At 47.9% G+C, this 23,396-nt stretch overlaps 1 protein-coding gene across 5 annotated transcripts in view; it reads right to left on the minus strand.

Moving 5' to 3' along the window:
• LOC146788809 (uncharacterized) overlaps positions 1–23,396 on the minus strand; it is a 397,685-nt gene that overhangs the window by 237,437 nt on the left and 136,852 nt on the right. For all 5 annotated transcript variants that reach the window (XM_085630389.1, XM_085630386.1, XM_085630388.1 and 2 more), the window contains exon 9: positions 4,929–5,015. In XM_085630389.1, the coding sequence (XP_085486515.1) occupies positions 4,929–5,015 (87 nt within the window). The remainder of the gene's footprint in view (positions 1–4,928; positions 5,016–23,396) is intronic.

Consider the following 23,396-nt stretch of genomic DNA (forward strand, 5'->3'; position numbering starts at 1 on the left):
TATTATCTATATGACCACTCTAGCTAAACTCATTAAATCTTATGGATTGGTGACCATCTCATATGCGATAGATAGATAGATAGATAGATAGATAGACAGACAGACAGACAGACAGACAGACAGACATTCAGGGCTCGGACAGAAAGGGTACAATCAAGAGTCAGGGTGGAAAGGTACACTCAGCTCATGGTGGAAAGGTGCATTCAGGGATTAGAGAGGTAGCGTACACTCAGGATATACGTAGAGCTCAGTAAGAAAGGGTGCGTTCAGGGCTCAGGCAGGAAGGGTACACCCAAGAGTCAGGGTGGAAAGGTACACTCATATCAGGGAGGAATGGTGCATTCTGGGCTCATGGGGGGAAAGGTGCTTTCAGAACTCAGTGAGGAAGGGAACACTCAGGACTCAGAACGGAAGGGTATATGTAGAGATCAGTAAGTACGGGAGAAATTCAGGGCTCGGGCAGGGAGGGTATATGTAGAGATCAGTAAGTAGGGGTGAATTCAGGGCTCGGGCAGGGAGGGTATATGTAGAGATCAGTAAGTAGGGGTGAATTCAGGGCTCGGGCAGGGAGGGTATATGTAAAGACCGTAAGTAAGGGTGCGTTCAGGGCTCGGCAGGAAGAACATATGTAGAGATCAGTAAGTAAGGGTGCGTCCAGGGCTCGGGCAGGAAGGATATATGTAGAGATCAGTAAGTAAAGGTGCGTCCAGGGCTCGGGCAGGAAGGATATATGTTGAGATCAGTAAGTAAGGGTGAATTCAGGGCTCGGGCAGGGAGGGTATATGTAGAGATCAGTAAGTAAGGGTGCATTCAGGGCTCGGGCAGGAAGGATATATGTAGAGATCAGTAAGTAAGGGTGAATTCAGGGCTCGGGCAGGGAGGGTATATGTAGAAATCAGTAAGTAAGGGTGAATTCAGGGCTCGGGCAGGAAGGATATATGTAGAGATCAGTAAGTAAGGGTGCGTTCAGGGCTCGTGCAGGAAGGATATATGTAGAGATCAGTAAGTAAGGGTGCGTTCAAGGCTCGGGCAGGAAGGATATATGTAGAGATCAGTAAGTAAGGGTGCGTTCAGGGCTCGGGCAGGAAGGATATATGTAGAGATCAGTAAGTAAGGGTGAGTTCAGGGCTCGGGCATGAAGGATATAAGTAGAGATCAGTAAGTAAGGGTGTGTTCAGGGCTCGGGCAGGAAGGATATAAGTAGAGATCAGTAAGTAAGGGTGAATTCAGGGCTCGGGCAGGAAGGATATAAGTAGAGATCAGTAAGTAAGGGTGTGTTCAGGGCTCGGGCACGAAGGATTTATGTAGAGCTCAGTAGGTAAGGGTGCGTTCAAGGCTCGGGCAGGAAGGATATATGTAGAGATCAGTAAGTAAGGGTGCGTTCAGGGCTCGGGCAGGAAGGATATCTGTAGAGATCAGTAAGTATGGGTGCATTCAGGGCTCGGGCAGGAAGGATATATGTAGAGATCAGTAAGTAAGGGTGCGTTCAGGGCTCGGGCATGAAGGATATAAGTAGAGATCAGTAAGTAAGGGTGCGTTCAGGGCTCGGGCAGGAAGGATATATGTAGAGATCAGTAAGTAAGGGTGAATTCAGGGCTCGGGCAGGGAGGGTATATGTAGAGATCAGTAAGTAAGGGTGTGTTCAGGGCTCGGGCAGGAAGGATGTAAGTAGAGATCAGTAAGTAAGGGTGCGTTCAGGGCTCGGGCAGGAATGATATATGTAGAGATCAGTAAGTATGGGTGCGTTTAGGGCTCAGGCAGGAAGGATATATGTAGAGATCAGTAAGTAAGGGTGCGTTCAGGGCTCGGGCAGGAATGATATATGTAGAGATCAGTAAGTAAGGGTGCGTTCAGGGCTCAGACAGGAAGGATATAAGTAGAGATCAATAAGTAAGGGTGCGTTCAGGGCTCGGGCATGAAGGGTATATGTAGAGATCAGTAAGTACGGGAGAAATTCAGGGCTCGGGCAGGGAGGGTATATGTAGAGATCAGTAAGTAGGGGTGAATTCAGGGCTCGGGCAGGGAGGGTATATGTAGAGATCAGTAAGTAGGGGTGAATTCAGGGCTCGGGCAGGGAGGGTATATGTAAAGACCGTAAGTAAGGGTGCGTTCAGGGCTCGGCAGGAAGAATATATGTAGAGATCAGTAAGTAAGGGTGCGTCCAGGGCTCGGGCAGGAAGGATATATGTAGAGATCAGTAAGTAAAGGTGCGTCCAGGGCTCGGGCAGGAAGGATATATGTTGAGATCAGTAAGTAAGGGTGAATTCAGGGCTCGGGCAGGGAGGGTATATGTAGAGATCAGTAAGTAAGGGTGCGTTCAGGGCTCGGGCAGGAAGGATATATGTAGAGATCAGTAAGTAAGGGTGAATTCAGGGCTCGGGCAGGGAGGGTATATGTAGAGATCAGTAAGTAAGGGTGAATTCAGGGCTCGGGCAGGAAGGATATATGTAGAGATCAGTAAGTAAGGGTGCGTTCAGGGCTCGTGCAGGAAGGATATATGTAGAGATCAGTAAGTAAGGGTGCGTTCAAGGCTCGGGCAGGAAGGATATATGTAGAGATCAGTAAGTAAGGGTGCGTTCAGGGCTCGGGCAGGAAGGATATATGTAGAGATCAGTAAGTAAGGGTGAGTTCAGGGCTCGGGCATGAAGGATATAAGTAGAGATCAGTAAGTAAGGGTGTGTTCAGGGCTCGGGCAGGAAGGATATAAGTAGAGATCAGTAAGTAAGGGTGAATTCAGGGCTCGGGCAGGAAGGATATAAGTAGAGATCAGTAAGTAAGGGTGTGTTCAGGGCTCGGGCACGAAGGATTTATGTAGAGCTCAGTAGGTAAGGGTGCGTTCAAGGCTCGGGCAGGAAGGATATATGTAGAGATCAGTAAGTAAGGGTGCGTTCAGGGCTCGGGCAGGAAGGATATCTGTAGAGATCAGTAAGTATGGGTGCATTCAGGGCTCGGGCAGGAAGGATATATGTAGAGATCAGTAAGTAAGGGTGCGTTCAGGGCTCGGGCATGAAGGATATAAGTAGAGATCAGTAAGTAAGGGTGCGTTCAGGGCTCGGGCAGGAAGGATATATGTAGAGATCAGTAAGTAAGGGTGAATTCAGGGCTCGGGCAGGGAGGGTATATGTAGAGATCAGTAAGTAAGGGTGTGTTCAGGGCTCGGGCAGGAAGGATGTAAGTAGAGATCAGTAAGTAAGGGTGCGATCAGGGCTCGGGCAGGAATGATATATGTAGAGATCAGTAAGTATGGGTGCGTTTAGGGCTCAGGCAGGAAGGATATATGTAGAGATCAGTAAGTAAGGGTGCGTTCAGGGCTCGGGCAGGAATGATATATGTAGAGATCAGTAAGTAAGGGTGCGTTCAGGGCTCAGACAGGAAGGATATAAGTAGAGATCAATAAGTAAGGGTGCGTTCAGGGCTCGGGCATGAAGGATATAAGTAGAGATCAGTAAGTAAGGGTGTGTTCAGGGCTCGGGCAGGAAGGATATAAGTAGAGATTAGTAAGTAAGGGTGAATTCAGGGCTCGGGCAGGAAGGATATAAGTAGAGATCGGTAAGTAAGGGTGTGTTCAGGGCTCGGGCACGAAGGATATATGTTGAGATCAGTAAGTAAGGGTGAATTCAGGGCTCGGGCAGGGAGGGTATATGTAGAGATCAGTAAGTAAGGGTGCGTTCAAGGCTCAGGCAGGAAGGATATATGTAGAGATCAGTAAGTAAGGGTGAATTCAGGGCTCGGGCAGGGAGGGTATATGTAGAGATCAGTAAGTAAGGGTGAATTCAGGGCTCGGGCAGGAAGGATATATGTAGAGATCAGTAAGTAAGGGTGCGTTCAGGGCTCGTGCAGGAAGGATATATGTAGAGATCAGTAAGTAAGGGTGCGTTCAGGGCTCGGGCAGGAATGATATATGTAGAGATCAGTAAGTAAGGGTGCGTTCAGGGCTCAGACAGGAAGGATATAAGTAGAGATCAATAAGTAAGGGTGCGTTCAGGGCTCGGGCATGAAGGATATAAGTAGAGATCAGTAAGTAAGGGTGTGTTCAGGGCTCGGGCAGGAAGGATATAAGTAGAGATTAGTAAGTAAGGGTGAATTCAGGGCTCGGGCAGGAAGGATATAAGTAGAGATCGGTAAGTAAGGGTGTGTTCAGGGCTCGGGCACGAAGGATATATGTAGAGATCAGTAAGTAAGGGTGCGTTCAAGGCTCGGGCAGGAAGGATATATGTAGAGAACAGTAAGTAAGGGTGCGTTCAGGGCTCGGGCAGGAAGGATATATGTAGAGATCAGTAAGTAAGGGTGCAGTCAGGGCTCGGGCAGGAAGGATATATGTAGAGATCAGTAAGTAAGGGTGCGTTCAGGGCTTGGGCATGAAGGATATAAGTAGAGATCAGTAAGTAAGGGTGCGTTCAGGGCTCGGGCAGGAAGGATATATGTAGAGATCAGTAAGTAAGGGTGAATTCAGGGCTCGGGCAGGGAGGGTATATGTAGAGATCAGTAAGTAAGGGTGTGTTCAGGGCTCGGGCAGGAAGGATGTAAGTAGAGATCAGTAAGTAAGGGTGCGTTCAGGGCTCGGGCAGGAATGATATATGTAGAGATCAGTAAGTATGGGTGCGTTTAGGGCTCAGGCAGGAAGGATATATGTAGAGATCAGTAAGTAAGGGTGCGTTCAGGGCTCGGGCAGGAATGATATATGTAGAGATCAGTAAGTAAGGGTGCGTTCAGGGCTCAGACAGGAAGGATATAAGTAGAGATCAGGAAGTAAGGGTGCGTTCAGGGCTCGGGCAGGAAGGACATAAGTAGAGATCAGTAAGTAAGGGTGCGTTCAGGGCTCGGGCAGGAATGATATATGTAGAGATCAGTAAGTAAGGGTGCGTTCAGGGCTCGGACAGGAAGGATACACCCAAGAGTCATGGTGGAAAGGCACACTTGCTACTCACAGTTTCCTGTAGTCATCCGTGGACATCTTGTAGCCCGTTGCAGTCGGCACGCGCGGGAGGCTGGCACTCTTGGCCTGCACCGTGTAGCTGTGACAAAAGCAGACCAGACAAAGGATTTCAGGGTGATGAGACATGCCTACTGCATGGAGCGCCTACTCATGCATATGTGTATGTGTCTGAGTGGGCCTTCTAACAGAGGTGTTGTACAGAGCAACAAGTGGTGCGTGCAATGCTTTACTGCAATTAACCTCTAATGATGTGATGAATAAAGAGGACGTGGGAAGAGACGTAGAGCTCACATATAGGGTATATGTACATCGGAATAAAGCATTATATTGGGACATATTTTACTCCTAAAACAAAAACTACACGTGGCTTTTATTGACCTTAGAGCAGCATTTAACCTTATCCCTCATGCTGCTCTTTGGCAAGCCCTGGCAAACATAGAGGTCCCAGTTACTTTAGTGCACCTAATAAAAAAACTGCATGAAAATAACTACGCACAAGTTCGCTGGGGCCCCAATGGCGAACTGACGGATAACATACCCATAGAGAGAGGCGTCCGCCAGGGCTGTGTTTTAGCACCTACTTTATTTTCCCTGTATATCAATGATGTGGTGGACGTTTGCGAACAGTGCAGGAACGACTCCACAGTTTTTAATATTAAGAAAATAACGATTTTACTTTTTTGCCGACGATTCGCTCCTATTTCCGAAATCACCATTGGGCCTTCAAATTTTAATTGATACTTTTTTAATATTTGGAATTCAAGAGGTCTAGAATTAAATATAAGTAAAACCAAGTTTATGTTGTTTGAAAAGTCGAAGAAGGGAAGCCGAAGTATTCATGTAGGTAGCGAGGCTCTTGATGGAGTCCACTGCTTTGACTACTTAGGGGTGAGACTCATGGTTAACCTAAGGTGGAGTAGTCAATTGGAAAAATGTACATTAACGATTGAACACAGATCCAATGCTATTGTAAGGTTTTACAACCAAATGTCGTCGCACATAATTCCCTCTACAGTGGAAACTTACCGCGCAACTGCACAGGGAGCTGTTCTTCATTGGGCGGAGATCTGGGGCTGTGGAAATTTACATTCATTGAAGATCACCGAGAATACATTTTTTAGAAGGCTATTGAGTGTACCATATAGCTCACCACTAACCCCCATGTACTTCGATGTTGGCATAAAAAGAGTTGCCGATTTGGCTACTCTAAAAACCCTAGCTTATTGGATCCAACTATGGTCCACACCCGAACTCTGAGTTTTTAAAGACTCACTGGTAGAGCTATTGAGTTTTCAAGGAGCCAGGGACATTCCATGGGTTAAAGCCGTCTCAGGTGGTTTCTTAAACTCGGATTTCAGAACTTGTGGGATGATCCTGGCTCCATTGTAAAATCAGATAACAAGTTGTTAAAAATTAGCCACGGTGCTAATATAAATGACCGTTATGTTACGAATACCAATAATGGGTCTGTAATCAGCACTTTTTTAGATGATAAATTTACAGCCATGTATGAAGAATTCCTTGATTTAATATATCCATTTTCAGCTAGGAAGTTGTACGTAAGATTCCGTCATGGGATCCTACCACTGAGGTCTTTTGCAAGCAAATGGTGTACTACCAAGATCTCAAAATGTGTCCTATATGTGGTTTGAGTAACAAAGATGAGAAACATGTACTAACTAGTCTTCTGCAGGGAGTACCATCCCATACGCCACAAATGGCTAGTTCCAATCTGTCTCGACTTGGCTGCTAGTAGTCTCCTGGAAGCCTTCAGGATTTTAAAAAGTGACACATCACTAAAAATAGTATTTGCTGTTAGTACATTTTTACAAGAAATGTGGTATAAGAGACTAAGGGGTCTAATACGATGGCGGGCAGACATCGCACCGGGAGATGGGACCGCCCGCTATATGTGCGGCGGTCCCGCATATACAATTAGGATGCGCCCGCCACACTGGCGGGCGCATGCCGCACTTTTTGCATTGCGGCGGGCATTGCTGTCAGCAGGACCTGCCGCAATGCAAAAAAGGCATCTGTGCATTTGCATGCACAACGTGGCAGGCACCGTGCGGTGCCTGCCACGTCATGCATTGCACATCCGAGGTTAACGTTGTAAATGTACAGGTGGCTTTTAGCTACTTGTTTTGTTTATTCTCTAAGTATCACATATTTTAGTATTATCTTGCACTTTAGTACCTGTCACATTTTGCATGGTCAAGTGTGAATTTTAACATATTTTACTGCCTGGAGGAATAGAATGAATTGTATTATGAACTTTTAGAAAAGTTTAATGATCTTTTTGATTGCAACTTTAACAAGGACATTGTGATCATATTGTGGCAGGGTGCATATAGGTCCCCCTTTTTAGAAATGAACTACGTTTACTATTACTCCCGTTTATTGTGTACTAGTGCTCTTGTTTTATTTGTTGTTGTGCACACTTTGATGGTTATTTAACCGAATAAAGTTACTATTACTACATCGGAATCAATATTACATATTTATAGGCGAGCATGTGTGGCTGGAGGTTCAACCGAACATGTAGTATCTCCACCCAAAGAGTGCTGGCAGCTAGGGCACTTGGCTAAAAGTATTGTCAAGGCGGAAGCAGTGCACCATAAAGGTACTAGTGGATGCTGAGAAGGCGGTTGTGCATTGGTGAATGATGAGGCTGTTCACGGGAAGGGTCTGAACAGTACCATAGCAGTAAATCTTCATGAAGCACAGGCCGATATCAACATAAAGATGTGGGTGGCTGAGACAAACACACTCACCCACACACCCACCCACCCACACACAGCCGCACCAACCCACACCCACACACACACCCACACACACACACCCACATACAGCCACACCCACACACAGACACACTCACACACACACACACAGCCCCACACCCCCACACACCCACACACAGCCACACCCACACCCACACCCACACCCACACACACACACACACACACATACAGCCACACACAGCCACACACACACACACACTCACACACACACACAGCCACACACACCCACACCCACACCCACCCACCCACCCACAGCCACATCCACACCCACACACACAACCACACACAGCCACCCACCCACACACCCACACACCCACCCACACACAGCCACACCCACACACACCCTCACACCCACACATAGACACAGCCGCACCCTCACACACATTCCACACACCCTACTGGACCCAAGTTATGCACATTACTGAGAGGTTCTACACTGGATACTATCTGACCTTAAGGTGCGAAGTACATGTATTCACAACAGCAACTATCCTTACACTCCGAACTCCACCCCTGCTTACGCGCAGTGGCATTAAGCACACCGTGCTTCCACCACATCATCTCAAACCTCACACACCTCACCCAACATGTCCCATACACAACAGACACCACCCAATCAACTGTGCACTAGGAAGAATGCCCAGGGGCCCGCTACAACTCAGAGAGCTTCAAAACCTTAAAGGGGTATAAGGCACTATATAACTGATGCAACTGAGGCACCAAGAGGGTGATTTGAACCCTTCTGAGGGATATGGAAAGCGCTATGTAAACACCAAGTAGTACACAATATTTACAGGGCTTCTGCGTAAAATTAAGAATTTGGAACCCCCCGCCTGCTGCTTGGAACAACCTTTGGCTGCCCGCTGAGCCTGGAAACACTACACCGCGACCGAGTCAGGAGGGGCCCTGAGCCTGGAAACACTACACCGCGACCGAGTCAAGAGGGGCCCTGAGCGTGGAAACATTACACCGCGACCGAGCCAGAAGGGGCCCTGAGCCTGGAAACACTACACCGCGACCGAGTCAGGAGGGGCCCTGAGCCTGGAAACACTACACCGCGACCGAGTCAGGAGGTGCCCTGGGCCTGGAAACACTACACCTAGACCGAGCCAGGAGGGGCCCTGAGCCTGGAAACACTACACCACGACCGAGTCAGGAGGGGCCCTGAGGCTAGAAACACTACACCGCGACCGAGTCAGGAGGGGCCCTGAGGCTAGAAACACTACACCGCGACCGAGCCAGGAGGGGCCCGGAGCCTGGAAACACTACACCGAGACCGAGTCTGGAGGGGCCCTGAGGCTAGAAACACTACGCCGCGACCGAGTCAGGAGGGGCCCTGAGGCTAGAAACACTACACCGCGAACGAGTCAGGAGGGGCCCTGACTTCAATCGTTGCTCAACAAAATGGGACAGATCCGCACGCCCTGAATGCCCCGGGGGCGTCTGCACAGGTTCCCGTGCTCTGAGGGACTTTGGGGGTAGGTGAGCTATACCCCACCAGGACTCACGTGGGCCCCGCCCTCCCCCACCTTAGTTGAGGGTATCTGTCCACCAACTAACGGGAGAACAGTGACCAGTGTCCTTTGTGTAGTGGGCCATGCAGGAGGGTCAGGAGGGACGCTGAAATGTGCCCACAAGTCACCCATTGCCCCCAAACCGCTAGCGTTGGTGCTACTGGTGGGCCATTGTGGTAGTGACTGACCCCTCAGGGGTTCACGGCATTAGGGCTGAGAGGGGCCCTTTACATTTATACTCCTGCTGAACTCCCCCCAGGACTAACCCCTGCCACTATAGCGGCCGACAAATCACGCAAGGACTCATCCTTGAGAGACATGCTCACCAAAACCTCCTCAAAGAAAACCTAAGCGAACGAAGAGCGTAGTCCCGGAAGGGATCGGTGCAGAGAGTCCTCACCGCACAGAGGTTCCCCAATAAGGGCGTAACCCCCGTTGACCAGGATCTTCATGGAGGGTCTCTTTGAAAAGCTTTGTCAGCATATAACCCTTCTCCATGAGGAAGTTTCGAAGGACTTAAGGAAATGAGACACAAACTGGGGTACCTGGGGCAACGGATCTCCACTCTGAAGGATGCAGGTGACGCGAGAGAGGAGGAATTGGATGCTTATAGACAGGAACTGGTAGAACTGAGAGATCAGAATTGCACGATGCAGGTGTACCTGGAAGACCTTGAACACAGGTCTTGTAGATCAAACATCCGTATACATGGCATCCCTCGGGGTTGAGAAATGGGACATTGAGACATTTGTGAAATGCCTGTTTCACCAGATAATCCGTAATGCCCCAATAGCAGACATACAGCTGGACAGAACCCATAGAGTCACAGAGCCAAGAGCACAGGCGGTGCCCAACCAGATATCCTGACCTATCTGCACTATTACCGCCAGAAGGAAGCCTTAATGGGCGCTGCCTTACAGAGGAACGCTATCCAATTTGAGGGCTCCGCAGTTCTCCCTTGTAAAGAATTAGCACCGGGCACCCTGCAGAACTGGTGGCAACTTAAACCTATTACCACCTTCTTTCAAAGTAAGTTAGTAAAATACCGTTTGGTGCACCTCTCTAGACTACTCTACACCTGGAACATGGAGGCGCACACAATCCATTCCCTTGCAAAAGCTGCTGCAATTGTCAACCACTCGGCCCCCTCATCAGACATCCCAGCCAAGACAGATCGCCCACCATGGAGTGCCAGGAAATGGACCAAAGTGTCACAGCGAAAGGAGCAGCAAGACCTTCGGAGGACGAGATGCAGAGAGAACAACAAGAAATGTTGAACAAGCTACAGACTGATGATCTGGAAACAGGGCAATGAACGCAGGAATGCCCAGCCAGTAAACGCAGCCACAGGAAGGCATGAAGCAGTGAACAGGCATGCATAGAGCCTTCGGAGTGCTGGGCCGTAGGAGGACTGGCAAGATGAACCACAGACCATATTGGTATTCTTTGGACCCACAGTTACTATGGACTACTCCAGTTTGGGGGAGTGAATGTCTGTTCAATTTAAATTGCCATGTTATTGGAGAACACTGGGACATCATCTCCACACCACACCACACCAGAATTTGCACGGCACAAATGCCAAACGCTGTGTTGCACTAACAATTTACAATGGCACCTATATCCCACATCAAGCATACTTAGCGCCCTCACCCACTACCACCACTGTGCATTCTTAGCCTGAACACCTGGCGCCTTAACTTTCCATTCTTAAAGATTCGGGCTGCAATATATGCCTACTACAAGAAACACATTTGCTTCAACAGGACTGGAACCTGCTTAGATCACGTTGGTTTGCCCGGCAGGTCTTGTCCTCCGTTCCAGCTCAGAGGGGAGGGCTGGCTATATTACTAGTCAACAAATTCACAAGCAAATCACTCTCCTCGGTCGCAGAGATCTCGGGTAGAATGCTGGTGGTACGCATAACACACCACTCTCACATCACACTCCTTAACCTATTCGCTCCCAATGAAGCATAAGAAGGCTTAGTCTGTGAAGCCAAACCTCAGATCCTAATGACCCCAGATACGGAGCTCCTTATGGGCGGGGATTTTAACATGGTGATGGACACCAATCTTGATCAATCAGCCCATTGCACAGGGCAAAAGGGAGCCATCTCAGTGGCGACCAGCACATGGCTTCAGGACCTCGGGCTAGGAGATATTTTGAAAGCTCAGCACCCCAAGAGTAGGGGCTACACATTTTTCTCTGCGTCCCACCACACATATGCCAGGCTAGAATACTACTTGAGCACAGCGCAGTTCCTCCCCTGGGTGCACCAAGTCATCTCCATGTCCGATCGTGCTCCAGTGTTGCTCACCCTGCGGGATCTAGACAGACTCCGACAATGACACTGTGAATGAATGACAGCCTCTGTGGCAGCTGGAGGTCAAAGACTCTATTCGTAGCCATATCTGTTATGTTTATTGCCTCGTGCTGATTGTACTTGCCTCGCACCGTCTTCCTGGCAGCGAGCACTTGCCCATAGTTCTATGATGTCAATCGGTTCTGGAATAGAAGAACCTTGGGCATGGGCGGTGGTTAGGGACAGTTGAGGTGGATTTCTTGTACCAAGAGGACACGCATCCTGGTGTCAGGGCATTTACTGAATAAAGACTATTTCCCTTACCTGCTACGCCTCATTGGTCTTTACAGTATCTCCTCCTATGTGATAGAGGATGAGGGGTCAGTCCTGCAGATTGCCACGTTTTGGGATGTCCTTCAGACAGTCCTACGGGGGGAGCTTATGGCTATTGAAGCTTATCTCAATGCACAGAAAACTGGAGAAAGCGGTAAGCGTACTTCAGACCCAATAGAAAAGTGCGTATTCCCGGAAGGTTTAGCACCAGCTTACGATAGTGAGGCAGCGACTCAGAGCACTAGATTGGAATACGCATTACTATGCACTAAATACGGATCTTACATAAGGGGTGACAGAGCAGGCAAACTACTAGCCTGTAAGCTGAGGACAAAGCAGCAGAGAAATACCATTGCCCAGATCACCACCTGCCCAGGAGACATGGCACATACCCCAGAGGATATAGCGGAGGCATTCTGCACATACTTGTCCAAGTTCTACTCCCTAGAACCCTCCTCCCTGAAGGTCTGCAGACATACCTAGGTGCGATTCCACTGCCGGCACTCACAACACTACAATCTGGCTCGGTCGAGGGGGACATACAAGTACAGGAAGTCACCATTAGCATTTCTAAATTACATATTGGGAATCCCCGGGGCGGATTGATTTACAGTAGCCTTTTATAAGACTTTTAGTACATAATTGGCTCCCTACTGGCAAAATTGTACAACTCAATTGCAGACACGCTGCGCTCACCTCAGAGATGCAGGTGGCCATACCTAAGCCAGGCGAGGGCCCGCCACCTGTTCCTCCTATTGCCCCATCTCAATCAATCAATCAATAATTCTTTATTCGGTGGTTAAAAACCATCATAAAAGATTACATATATATACAAGTAAAAATAGTATTAAATCATTATGCAAGAACATTGACTGAGTCTATATACATAAAATAATTCATTATTCACAATACGGGCACCATAAAAACTTAATCACAGTAGACGGGTGGGGAATCCTACAGGGTTCTCAGGTAATGCTATCCTCTGGTTACCCTTAGTCTTAGTGCAAATTTCAGGAAACTAATAACAGAACACAAGGTTAACGGGTCACCGGACCTTTGTAGGAAGATCAGTGCTTCTTTGGCTCGAGTGAACCTGGCCTTTTTAGAAATTTCCTTTAAAAATCTACGTCTTGGAATTGCATACAGGGGACATAGAAGTACAAAATGAAGGGTGTCCTGCAGAGACTTATTGTCGCAGCCGCAGGCACCCTTCTGCTCAATTGACTGACTAAAACCAACTGGTTCAGCTAACAAAAAAGGTAAAAAATTGAGCCTAAAACGTGACATTAAAAACCTTTCTTGGGCATTATACACGACACAAAGATAGGGTTCCATCCCGTCAGTGGTTTCAAGCCTACTATAAATACTCACTGAGGGTTTTGCCCCTTCCACTGTGGATCTTGCAAGAAATCTTTGGTCCACAAAAATTTTCTTAAGAGTCTGCTTATCCTGTGGGATAATCCCTGAAGGGTTTGAGTACAGCTCCTTACGACCCATACTTTCCAAACTGGATTTCACGTAAATAAGCCATGGGATATTCAAGCTTTTAGCCCTCCCTAGGCAATCTGTTAGGATCTGCCTACTCAATGCAGCTTCAGGGTTAAGCCAAATTTTCAGCCAGGCCAGGATTGGTCTGAATTTAATCAAATCCTCTAGATAAGGTCGTCCTAATTCTCTATGTGCTATGGTGGCAGGGGTGCAGTTGGGGACTTTCAAGATTGAACGGAAAATTTTATTTTCTTCCCTTTGCAAAAGGTCAAGGTTTATGAACCCCCACACTTCTGAACCATACATGGCTTTGGGGCAACACATAGAGCCATAAAGGTTCATTGATTGTTCCGGGGACCATCGACCAACTCTCCTCCCATAGCCTGCTATGGCCCCAGTTGGTGCGACCAATTTTCCACACCTTTCCTGTACCAGAGGGGCAAATTTCAGGGACTCATCAAAGAGCACACCTAAATACGAAAAGGATTGCACCCTTTCTAGTGTGTGATTCCCAATTCTGTAAGCAAAGCTAGTCCGTGGTTTATGAACTGCTGCCATTACGTAAGATTTTTTTTAATTCACAGACAGATCTAACGCATTCATAAATTTGACGAACCCGTCAATTAAAATCTGCAGACTTTTAGGGGTGCGCGCCAAAAGAACCGCTTCATCTGCGTACAGCAGCACCGGGATATTGCGTGTTCCTACCCTTGGGCAGTCTGTTTTTAAGTTGGTTAGAGACTGTTCTAGATTATTAATATATAACGAGAATAGAAAAGGGGCCAATATGCAGCCTTGCCTAACACCGCTAGTACATCTAAAAGACTCGGTCAGCCCCCCTTCCATGTTATAACGTACTCTGGCAGAGGTCTCTCTGTGCAATTCCCTCAGAGAACAAATTATACCTGGATCAATTCCTAGATGACTCATCATCGCCCAGAGCTTGTTCCGGTTTACGTGGTCGAATGCCGCGGCCAAGTCCATGAACCCCAAGTAAATAGCTTCTTTACTGGTTTTCGTGTACTTGGCGACCAACATATAGAGGTTCAAGCATTGGTCACTAGTGGACCTACCGGACCGAAAACCGTACTGAACGTCCGAGATGATGTTGTTATCCTCGGCCCAATCAGTTAGTCGGTTCAGAATAACTCTTCTTAAAATTTTGGCTGAAACGTCTATCAGGGAGATTGGGCGATAGCATTGGGGGTTGTCTCTGTTACCCTTTTTAAAAATGGGTACTATGATGGCCAGCAACCAGGACCTAGGCAAACCTACCACGATGGCCGCATTTATTACTCTGGTTAAAATGGGAGCCCATAATTCCACATTACTCAAGAACAGATCCGGGGAGGTCCCGTCAGGGCCCGGGGCTTTATTTTTGGTTAATCCCTCGATGCCCAAGCCTATTTCTTCCAGGGTGAACTCCAAAATCTGTCCCTGCGTGACCACCCTCCTCTCCCCATCTCACTTCTCTCGTAGACGGGAAGATTTTTACAGGCCTGTAGCCCGACAGCTGGACCCGTATATGTAAGACCTTGTGAGCCCAGACCAGACGGGTTTATCCCTGAAAGGGGCTGCTCCGATATCACAAACCGGACCCTTCACATTATCGATAATGTCTCATGTGCCCAACTGCCAGCCTTTCGTTTATCACAGGATGCTGAGAAGGCGCTCGATCTGGTCCAGGGCCCTTTTCATGGGAAGTACTTGGTAGAAGCGGAATGAGCCCCAGATTCCAAAAGTGGGGGTTCAGTAGACATGACCCTTCAGACACCCAGGTCTGCATCGAGGGTGCGACATCCGGCCCCTTCACAATACAAGCGGGAGCCACCAATGCTGACCCCATCTCTGTTCCTCTTTACCCTTTATATGGAAGCCCTAACAGAGGCAAAGCATAGAACCTACACATCACAGAGGTCACCTTGGGCCACACAGGACATGAGAATGCACTGTGTGCAATGACGTCCTTCTGGCACTCACCGACCCGCTGACCTCATTTCCGGCCCGACTTCATGAATGATATTCATCCAGCCAGGTGTCAGGGTTTAAGGTAAACACGCAAAGCTCACAGGTCCTGGCCCTTCAAACCCTGGGGAGAAACAGACTTTCCCCTAGAGACAGTGCCCCTTCTCCTCGGCTGCCCACCATACCACATACCTCGGCATAAAACTCTGCCCAACTGTGGAGCGCGCAGTGGTCCACAAACACTCCGACCTACCCCATACAGCTCGTAGGGATTTCCAGAATTGGCAGATGGGGGAATTATCATACCTAGGCCATATAGCCGCAGTGAAGCTGACCCTACTACCGGAAATACTGTATACCATGCACATACTCCTCCCTACAACCACCCCGGGTGTTCTCCCTATGATGCAGCAGTTAACAGAGGGTTTATCTGGAGAGAAAGCCCAAATGCTGAATCGCAACAGTACGCCCCGCATCCGAGGGGGCCTTGGGATTCCCTCCCTAAAAAACTACTATACTGCCACTCAACTGCGCTACCTGGTAGAATGCCATCACTTCCGAGAAACATTGGTGTTTCATGCACCAATCGGTCGCTGGCATCCCTGTGTGCAAGACACTTTGGATGCCCAAGAACCACAGACCATGGGGAGCATTCAGCTGCCTGGTGATGCGGGATGGTATGATGGTCTAGGACTTCCACTGGGCCTGACATCCAGACCCCCCAATGACTCCTATAAAAGGCCACCCTGAGCTCCTGCCTGCTAGGAATGGCAGTGACTTCTTGGCTTGGCAGTTCGCGAATTGCAGGTGCATAGGGGACCTTTATGACCGACATGGTCTACAGTCCTTTGAACCATAACAGATGGACTACAGCCTGCCAGAGAGGGAATACATGCCCTGCGTGCAGAGACGCCATTGGGTGACAAAGCCTGGGAGGAAAGGGACAGCGGTTCGCCCACTAACACCCTTTGAGAAACGACTGCTCACCACATCCGATGACAGGCAATTGGCTTCAGACCGCTACAAACTACTACTAAGAACAACCTCACATATGTGTAGGGCTGCCCAAAGGAGATGGGAAAAAGAATTTGAACGCATACTAACAGATAAGGAATGGGAAGACATATTTCATCGCACACGCGAAGCCATGATCAAAGTCACATACTACTAGTACTACACGCCCACTCTGATCCATACTTGGTATCTGAACGAGTCCCCGAAGTGCTGGAGGGGCTGCAGCTCGCCCGGGACACTTACACATCTTTCATAGAACTGTCGAAAGCTTCGGCCCTACTGGTCTGCCGTACTCAGTAGCATCAACACAATGGTTCATACGGACATTCCCCCTTTCCCAGCTTACATCCGACTGGGACTAACCTTAGACCAACTCACTGCCCCTGAGAGTGACAGGGTGCACATGGGGTGAATAAGCTGTTCTTGGCAGAACTATCCGAAATGGGAGATGAAGCTATGGACATTGTAAACGATGGAAAGCAGTGTGTGGTGATTCTTCGGGGGTGGGGAGCGGTCCAGGACCCCAGTTTGGGAGAAGAGTTTTTATTCCTGCTTGTTTTGTTTTTCTTAATATGCCACAGTACATAACATGTCCGCCGGCCTCTGGATGGAGGTAGCACTTCACTGTATACCAATAAACAAATTTAACCTAAACAGGATGGGCTTGACCATCTTCCAAGGTACACCTGTGATATTCTATCTGATGGGGTCTACTGATAAAAATAACTTAAGGACCCCCCAGTACTCCTTTTATATTGGGTGCCTGTGGTAGCGTTAGGATTGTCAGGTGGGTGTTTTTAAATAATACAATATTTCTGCACATTGTGCGTCGACGTGTTTCAGCCCGTGAAGAAGGAGTGTGTGCACACCTGCGATACATATTTAAACCGAAGTTTCAAAAAGTGTCTTTGATATTTAATACATTTGGTTTCACTTCACAAATATGCACCACAATGTCCTAAGTAGGCAATTCCATCTCTGAATTTGTTGGCTGGCTTTTGCGGCACATTTATAGGGAAGACCCAAAAGTCAAATTGTCCCTCTTATATGAATAGGAGGATTGTTTTTGCTCAATCAGATATCAAAAATCCTCAGTAGAATTAAACTAAACTTGAGAGTAAAGAAGTGTTTTCATTCATATTAAAATTATTTTATGGTTAGGTGCAAAATATTATATAATGAGTATCAGTGAGCGGGAAAGTGAGGCCGACAGCATTGAAAGAGTTAAAAACAGCTCTAAATGACAGCTCCTTTGGCAAATTGATTGAACAGACACATATTCAAACTCAAATCCAAACTCATTTTCATGGTTCAGGGATTGAGCCGTCAAGGCCTCTGCAGGAGTTATTCACAAAATGGTCACAGGACTCAGACCTCCAGTCAATGAGCTAGAGTTGAGAGCCTTGTCCTACAACATTAGCTGCCCACACCATCACTCTAGAGGGAATGGGACACTGTCCAGATGGGGTGCACCCCGACCTCCAAAAAACCAGCACTAAATTAAAGAAACTGTCTGCCCCGATTGCAGAATGGAAGCCAAGAGATCTTTTGGTTCTAGAGCCAGGAGGCGCTATAACCCAAACTTTACTCCTTGAAACTCAAACATAAAATGATTCTTTCTTAGTATACTGCGTCAGTTCGTGAGCAGCGCGTCGCGTGAGCACAGATGTGCAGTTCACCATAACTGGTAAATTTTAACGTCCTCTTAGGTTTCTGATCTTACCACTGATATCCATTCAAATGAACGTTTGTGATGGCATTTTAAGGCACCGCCATCATATCGATTAATAACTGATCGTAGTAAATAATTAAAACTTCCCTTGACAACAACTGTACATTTTATACATGTATGCCAGAAATCAGGCTTTTTGCAGGTTTTCCCCAACTTTTGCCTCCCTTTTAACTACTAGGCTCTGGTGTAATGGCTCTGAAATGCCCTAAGCCTGCTCATCAGGACTCGGTGCATGCGCTCCGACGCTTATAAAGGTACTTGTTTAATTGGCCTGACCCCAATTGGTGCAGCTTGACTTACTTGTAAGTCCCTAGTATATGGTACCAGGGGTACAGAGGGCCTGTAAGTTAAAGTGTCCCTCGTGGGGTGCAGCACGGGTTGCGCCTCTTCGAGTGTGATAAGGAACAAGCAGTGTCGCTGTTGGCAGAGCAGTTTTCAACTCCTAACTCGACTTTGCCATTTTAAGCAATGACGAAGCCCAAGCCTTCCTTCTTAGGTCGAGCTTTCGAAACCTCTTGTATACACTTTAGTATGTACTTCTTTGTGGGCTTACAGCCCGCCCGCTGCTTTTCACTTGTTTCTTTCAGTGTTGTTTAAAAATTCTTGCTTGCTAGTCATCAGTGTCTCTCCTTTTAGTCAGTTGTTCACTCCCACAGAGCACTGCCCCAGTACTTGTACCCTTCCACTTGTCCCATTGTAGCATCTTTTTAGGGACTACATTTCCCTTTCCTTAAGAGCATTTGGCATGAGCGCGCGGTCCGACGTCTGTTTCTGTCAACATGGCTGTAAATCATGTACTTATCTCTTACATTTGCTGTGCATTCAAAGACCAAGGTCAAATGTTACAGGCTGTTTTCCAAGGATGCCTGTTTCAGCCTCCCCATAGCCGCCATGGCTTTCAAGCTCCCCAGCTGCCCATGCCGCCCTTTTGAGTGCCATGCGCGCTGCCTGCCAGGAGATGCAGTTCCTCGCATCTTTTGCCCGACCAGCCCTGCCGGAACTACATGCCCCATGCTTTTTATCAAGCACCTCAATACTTTCTGCCACTCAAAGGACATATCATTGTCATACACACTTCATCATGAGTATTTTATTTTTATCCTAGTTACCACCTTTTGGTCGTTCTTATTTATTATACTGTTTTGCAATTAATTACGTTCTGCAAAGGCAGCGCAGCCTCTTCAGTATGGGCACTTCTTCAACTGGTCTGCCAGAGAAGTTTAAGGACGTCTTCTATGTCGATGTCCTCTGACATCATCCATGTGCGACTTTAGTCAGCCTTACCCACTGCATGTCAGCTGCTGGACTGGAGGTGTTCGATCCCAATCTAAAGGTGTGAGTGCAGTGGGGCAGGTGAGTACTGCCGGTGAAAGGTGATCGGGGTGGAGGGAATGCTTGCGGGGCAGCACGGAAGACCCAGGTTGTCTTGTGTTCTTTTAGGAAGAGTGGGGCTGTTATATTCGGTCAACAGTCACTTGTCTCTGTTGCTGCCCTGTGTCTGCACCTACACTTCAAATTGTAGTTGTTGCCCCCTGTGCGGTGTCAGTTGGCCAACATATTTGTATTTCTAGGCTTGGACAACCAAAAGCGGTCTTAGGAGTTGTAGTTTAACAAGAAAAACTTTTATTCAACTAATTAGACTAAATACATGATGATTATTATTTGGACAAAAAAAACATGGCAACCTTGCAGTGTCACCACTAATTTCTACAGCACCACACCCTTGCTGGCGGATTGATGGGAAATAGAGCCGACATCTTTTCATAGCTCACCAGTCACCTTTCCCTCACATCGACAATGGAAGTAGATGAACTTTGGTCCCACACGAGTGGTCACCTGGCATTTTATAAATGTTCTTATGAGTACAAGGGGGTAAACAACCTCTTTGTCATTCACTGTTCCGACCTGACAACTCCAGTATAAGGCGGACCTTGTGAACTTGTATCGGGAGAAGAGGTTAAGCCTGAGAGTGGGGCTTTGGACCACGTACGCCCTGCCTAATAAGTCACATCAAGTCTCTTCCATGGCAAGAACGAAATCATGTGGGGCCCCCTCCCATGTCCCAAGAGATTTTAAATGGAGCCCGCTGTGGAGAACAATCATTTTGCCAGGTATGCAATGCACAGACGTCTTTGCATCCCTACAGGCTTTTGCATGCATGGCAATTCTGGTTTCCATCATTGCCATTTTTGGAAATTGTCATCAGGCGGGAGGAATGCAAGTAGGCCATTGGCTAGGGACTGCAAAGTCAACTAGGGGCACTTCATTTGCATAAAAGAGCGACCCCTGTCTCAAGAGCTCAGACATCACTTGGACTGGAGTCGAGGACCAAAGAAGGACTGCCCTGCTGACCGGGACCCGGCAAAGATGAGGCTGCTCCATAGTTGGACTGCACCTGCTGCTCCATCGGCTAACAAAGAGAGGACTGTGCCTGTAGTGTCCTGCTCGTAAAGAAGTCGTCCCCGAGCCCAACCAGAAGCAGAGACTCCAAGAGTTCGTTGGCTGCTTTCTGTTCTAGCACCATGGCCACAAAAGCTGGAAAAGCCTGCCTGGGCGTGTTGCTAGCCCAGATTACTGATTGTCGCTCAGCACCAAAGTGCAACCAGGGAAACTGAGTCCCAAAGCTTAAAAATCGTACCCGAGTCTGCTGGGCCCAGGAGAGTCATTCGTCAGAGTGCAGTTTGGTAACTCAGAAGGAGAGCTATCACCAGAAGAAGGGAACCACTGGGTTTGTTGGGTCTGGAGACCAGTAGTCCAGTGGTGACTGGACTTTTGCTGGGCCAAGGAGGACGTCACCCTACCAGGACCGCGGACTGAGGAATAGCCCCAGGAAGTTCCCCGTTGACAGCACAGCATCCTCAGCATCCTCAGCATCCTTCAGCATCCTGCATCCCTTGCATCAGGACCACTCCAGAGACGTACATGACAAAGTGCCATTAACGCCGGAACTGGACTGGAGACTGCTTCTTCCTGGGACTTTGTAAGTCCCACTGACCTGTTTTCTTCTAGGGTGGGTCTCTCAAAGTGACTGGAAGTGACTTCAATCAACTTTGACAAATGTTTTCTTGAAAAAGTTTCTGAGTGCCAACATTTGTTGAATTTGCCAATGCTTGTTTGTGGTTAACTGAAAAATTGTGGTTTACTGTTTCTTCAAGTAATTCTATCTCCAGAACCCTCTCCTGGATATTTCTCATTTTAGTGTCTATACATTTGTACACATACAGTCTATTTTTAGAAACCTGTGTCAGATTTTTGAGAGTTGTGCTTCTTTCTTGTCCAATTGTTTGACTGCTGGAAGCCGCAGCTATCCAGGGTTGAACTAAGGTTTGACTAACAAGCGCGACTGGACCCCAAGACAGGGTTGGGAGTTTATACACGGTGAGGTCTCACAACCACATCATATAATAAACCACACTTCCTCACAGTGTACATATATGTGCACACTCAAGGGCACACCATCTGGGTAATTCAACCATCAGGCACACATATATGCATATTATCCGATCAACAAGCATGAACACATTGACCAGCACCCACTGAGCCCATCGAGGTAAAGCCATCACATGTGCCCACTATAGGTGTAGCCATGGGACAGAAGCAACAGCAGCAGGTTCTTTTGACACAACAAGCATTCACTTCGCTACGCTCAGCAGGCTGGAGCACCCACTGGAACCACTTCCCAAGGTGAATGGTGCGGGCTAAGGTGGGTGGAGCAGATGCAGGACCTCGGTAGGCTGTCTGCTATGTGACTGACTCTGCTCCAGCCTCACCATTACCTCTACGCTAGAGACACTGACTTCCTAAAAGTCTACATTTTTCAAAAGGCCACTCAGTTCACCAATGCATCTTTACTCACAAGTGGAGTGAGTGAGTGAGATTTGAAACGCACGCTCACTCTTTACTCTCAGCGATTGCTCAGCCTACACAATACCAGCAGGGGTTTCGCTGTCAATCCCACAAGAAACAACCATTTGCAATGCAATAGGTCTCGCATTTCTAAAAGTTTGAGTTATTGGTGTTGCATAATTATTTGCAAAGCCAATAGCTCAAACTTTCAGTAATGCGAGACTTATTGCATTGTAAATGCTTTACCTTTGGTATAATCGCGGCACCCGCGCTTTACTTTTAATGTGATAAGTAAAACGCGGGTGCCGCGATTATACCAAAAGTAAAGAAATAGAAAAAAAATCTATTTCTTTACCTTTGGTATAATCGCGGCACCCGCGCTTTACTTTTGATGTTATAAGTAAAGCGCGGGTGCCGCGATTATACCAAAAGTAAAGAAATAGATGGTTTTTTTCTATTTCTTTACCTTTGGTATAATCGTGGCACCCGCACTTTACTTATAACATCAAAAGTAAAGCGCGGGTGCCACGCTTATTCCAAAAGTAAAGAAAAACAAGTGGCGCGCGTGTCACGCCTGTGTCTGGGCACGATCATAGCTCCTCCCACGGCCTATTGGTGTCTATTACGCGCTTGGTGTGCGTAATAGACACCATTAGGCCATGGGAGGAGCTATGCGCGCACCTCGGGCCAATTGCGTGCAGTCTTTTAGAATAAGACGCACGCAAAGGCCAATGGGGGAGCTGAAAAGGAAACACACACGCACGAGCGTGTGCGATTCCTAGGTCAGCTTGATTTCCCCATTTTTCACCTACTAAAGGTCTCGCGACCTGCGCGAGCACTGCTGCGCAGTGCAACGCAGGTCGCGAGACCTAAAAAGAATAATAATAAAAATGGAAACTTGGCTTTCCTGCCGGCTGTCGCGCTCTTCTCGTCTCGCACCGCGCTGCTCCACTGCTCCCGTCCCGACAACACTACAATTCCCATGGGCAGACGCTCCCAGACCCCATCCAATCCCAGCTCTTCTCCCAGAAGGAGAGAAATGCTGGGATTGAGTGAAGTTGGCCCGTTTTGCGCTCCGCAGGGTTTTGGATCCTGTGCCTTTGAGTACTAGGATATCTCCAAGGGAACAGCCTGGGGATATCCAAGTGCGCATGTAGGTTTGTCTGGCCGTGGACGGCAGACCAAACCCACATGCGCACTTTTAGTGCCTTCCTACCACCACTCCCCCTGTTTGGCGCTGCTGCCTGGCCTCGCCCCTGACTCGGGGGGCTGGAAGTAAAAATATAATGACAATAAAATAGTTTTATTGTCATTTTCTTTTTCTTCTCAATGCTGCGTTTTAGTAGTGGGCGTCGCTCCCCTGTCATGGCGGAGGAGCTGCACCTGAATACTAGTGCAAACAGATCATGCGGCAACAGTGCTAGTTTGAGTTACAGCTAAAATGTCACAGGACTGAAGATCT

The sequence above is a fragment of the Triturus cristatus genome, chromosome 10, assembly GCF_964204655.1.
Source record: "Triturus cristatus chromosome 10, aTriCri1.1, whole genome shotgun sequence".
In the NCBI taxonomy this organism is placed as follows: Eukaryota; Metazoa; Chordata; class Amphibia; order Caudata; family Salamandridae; genus Triturus; species Triturus cristatus.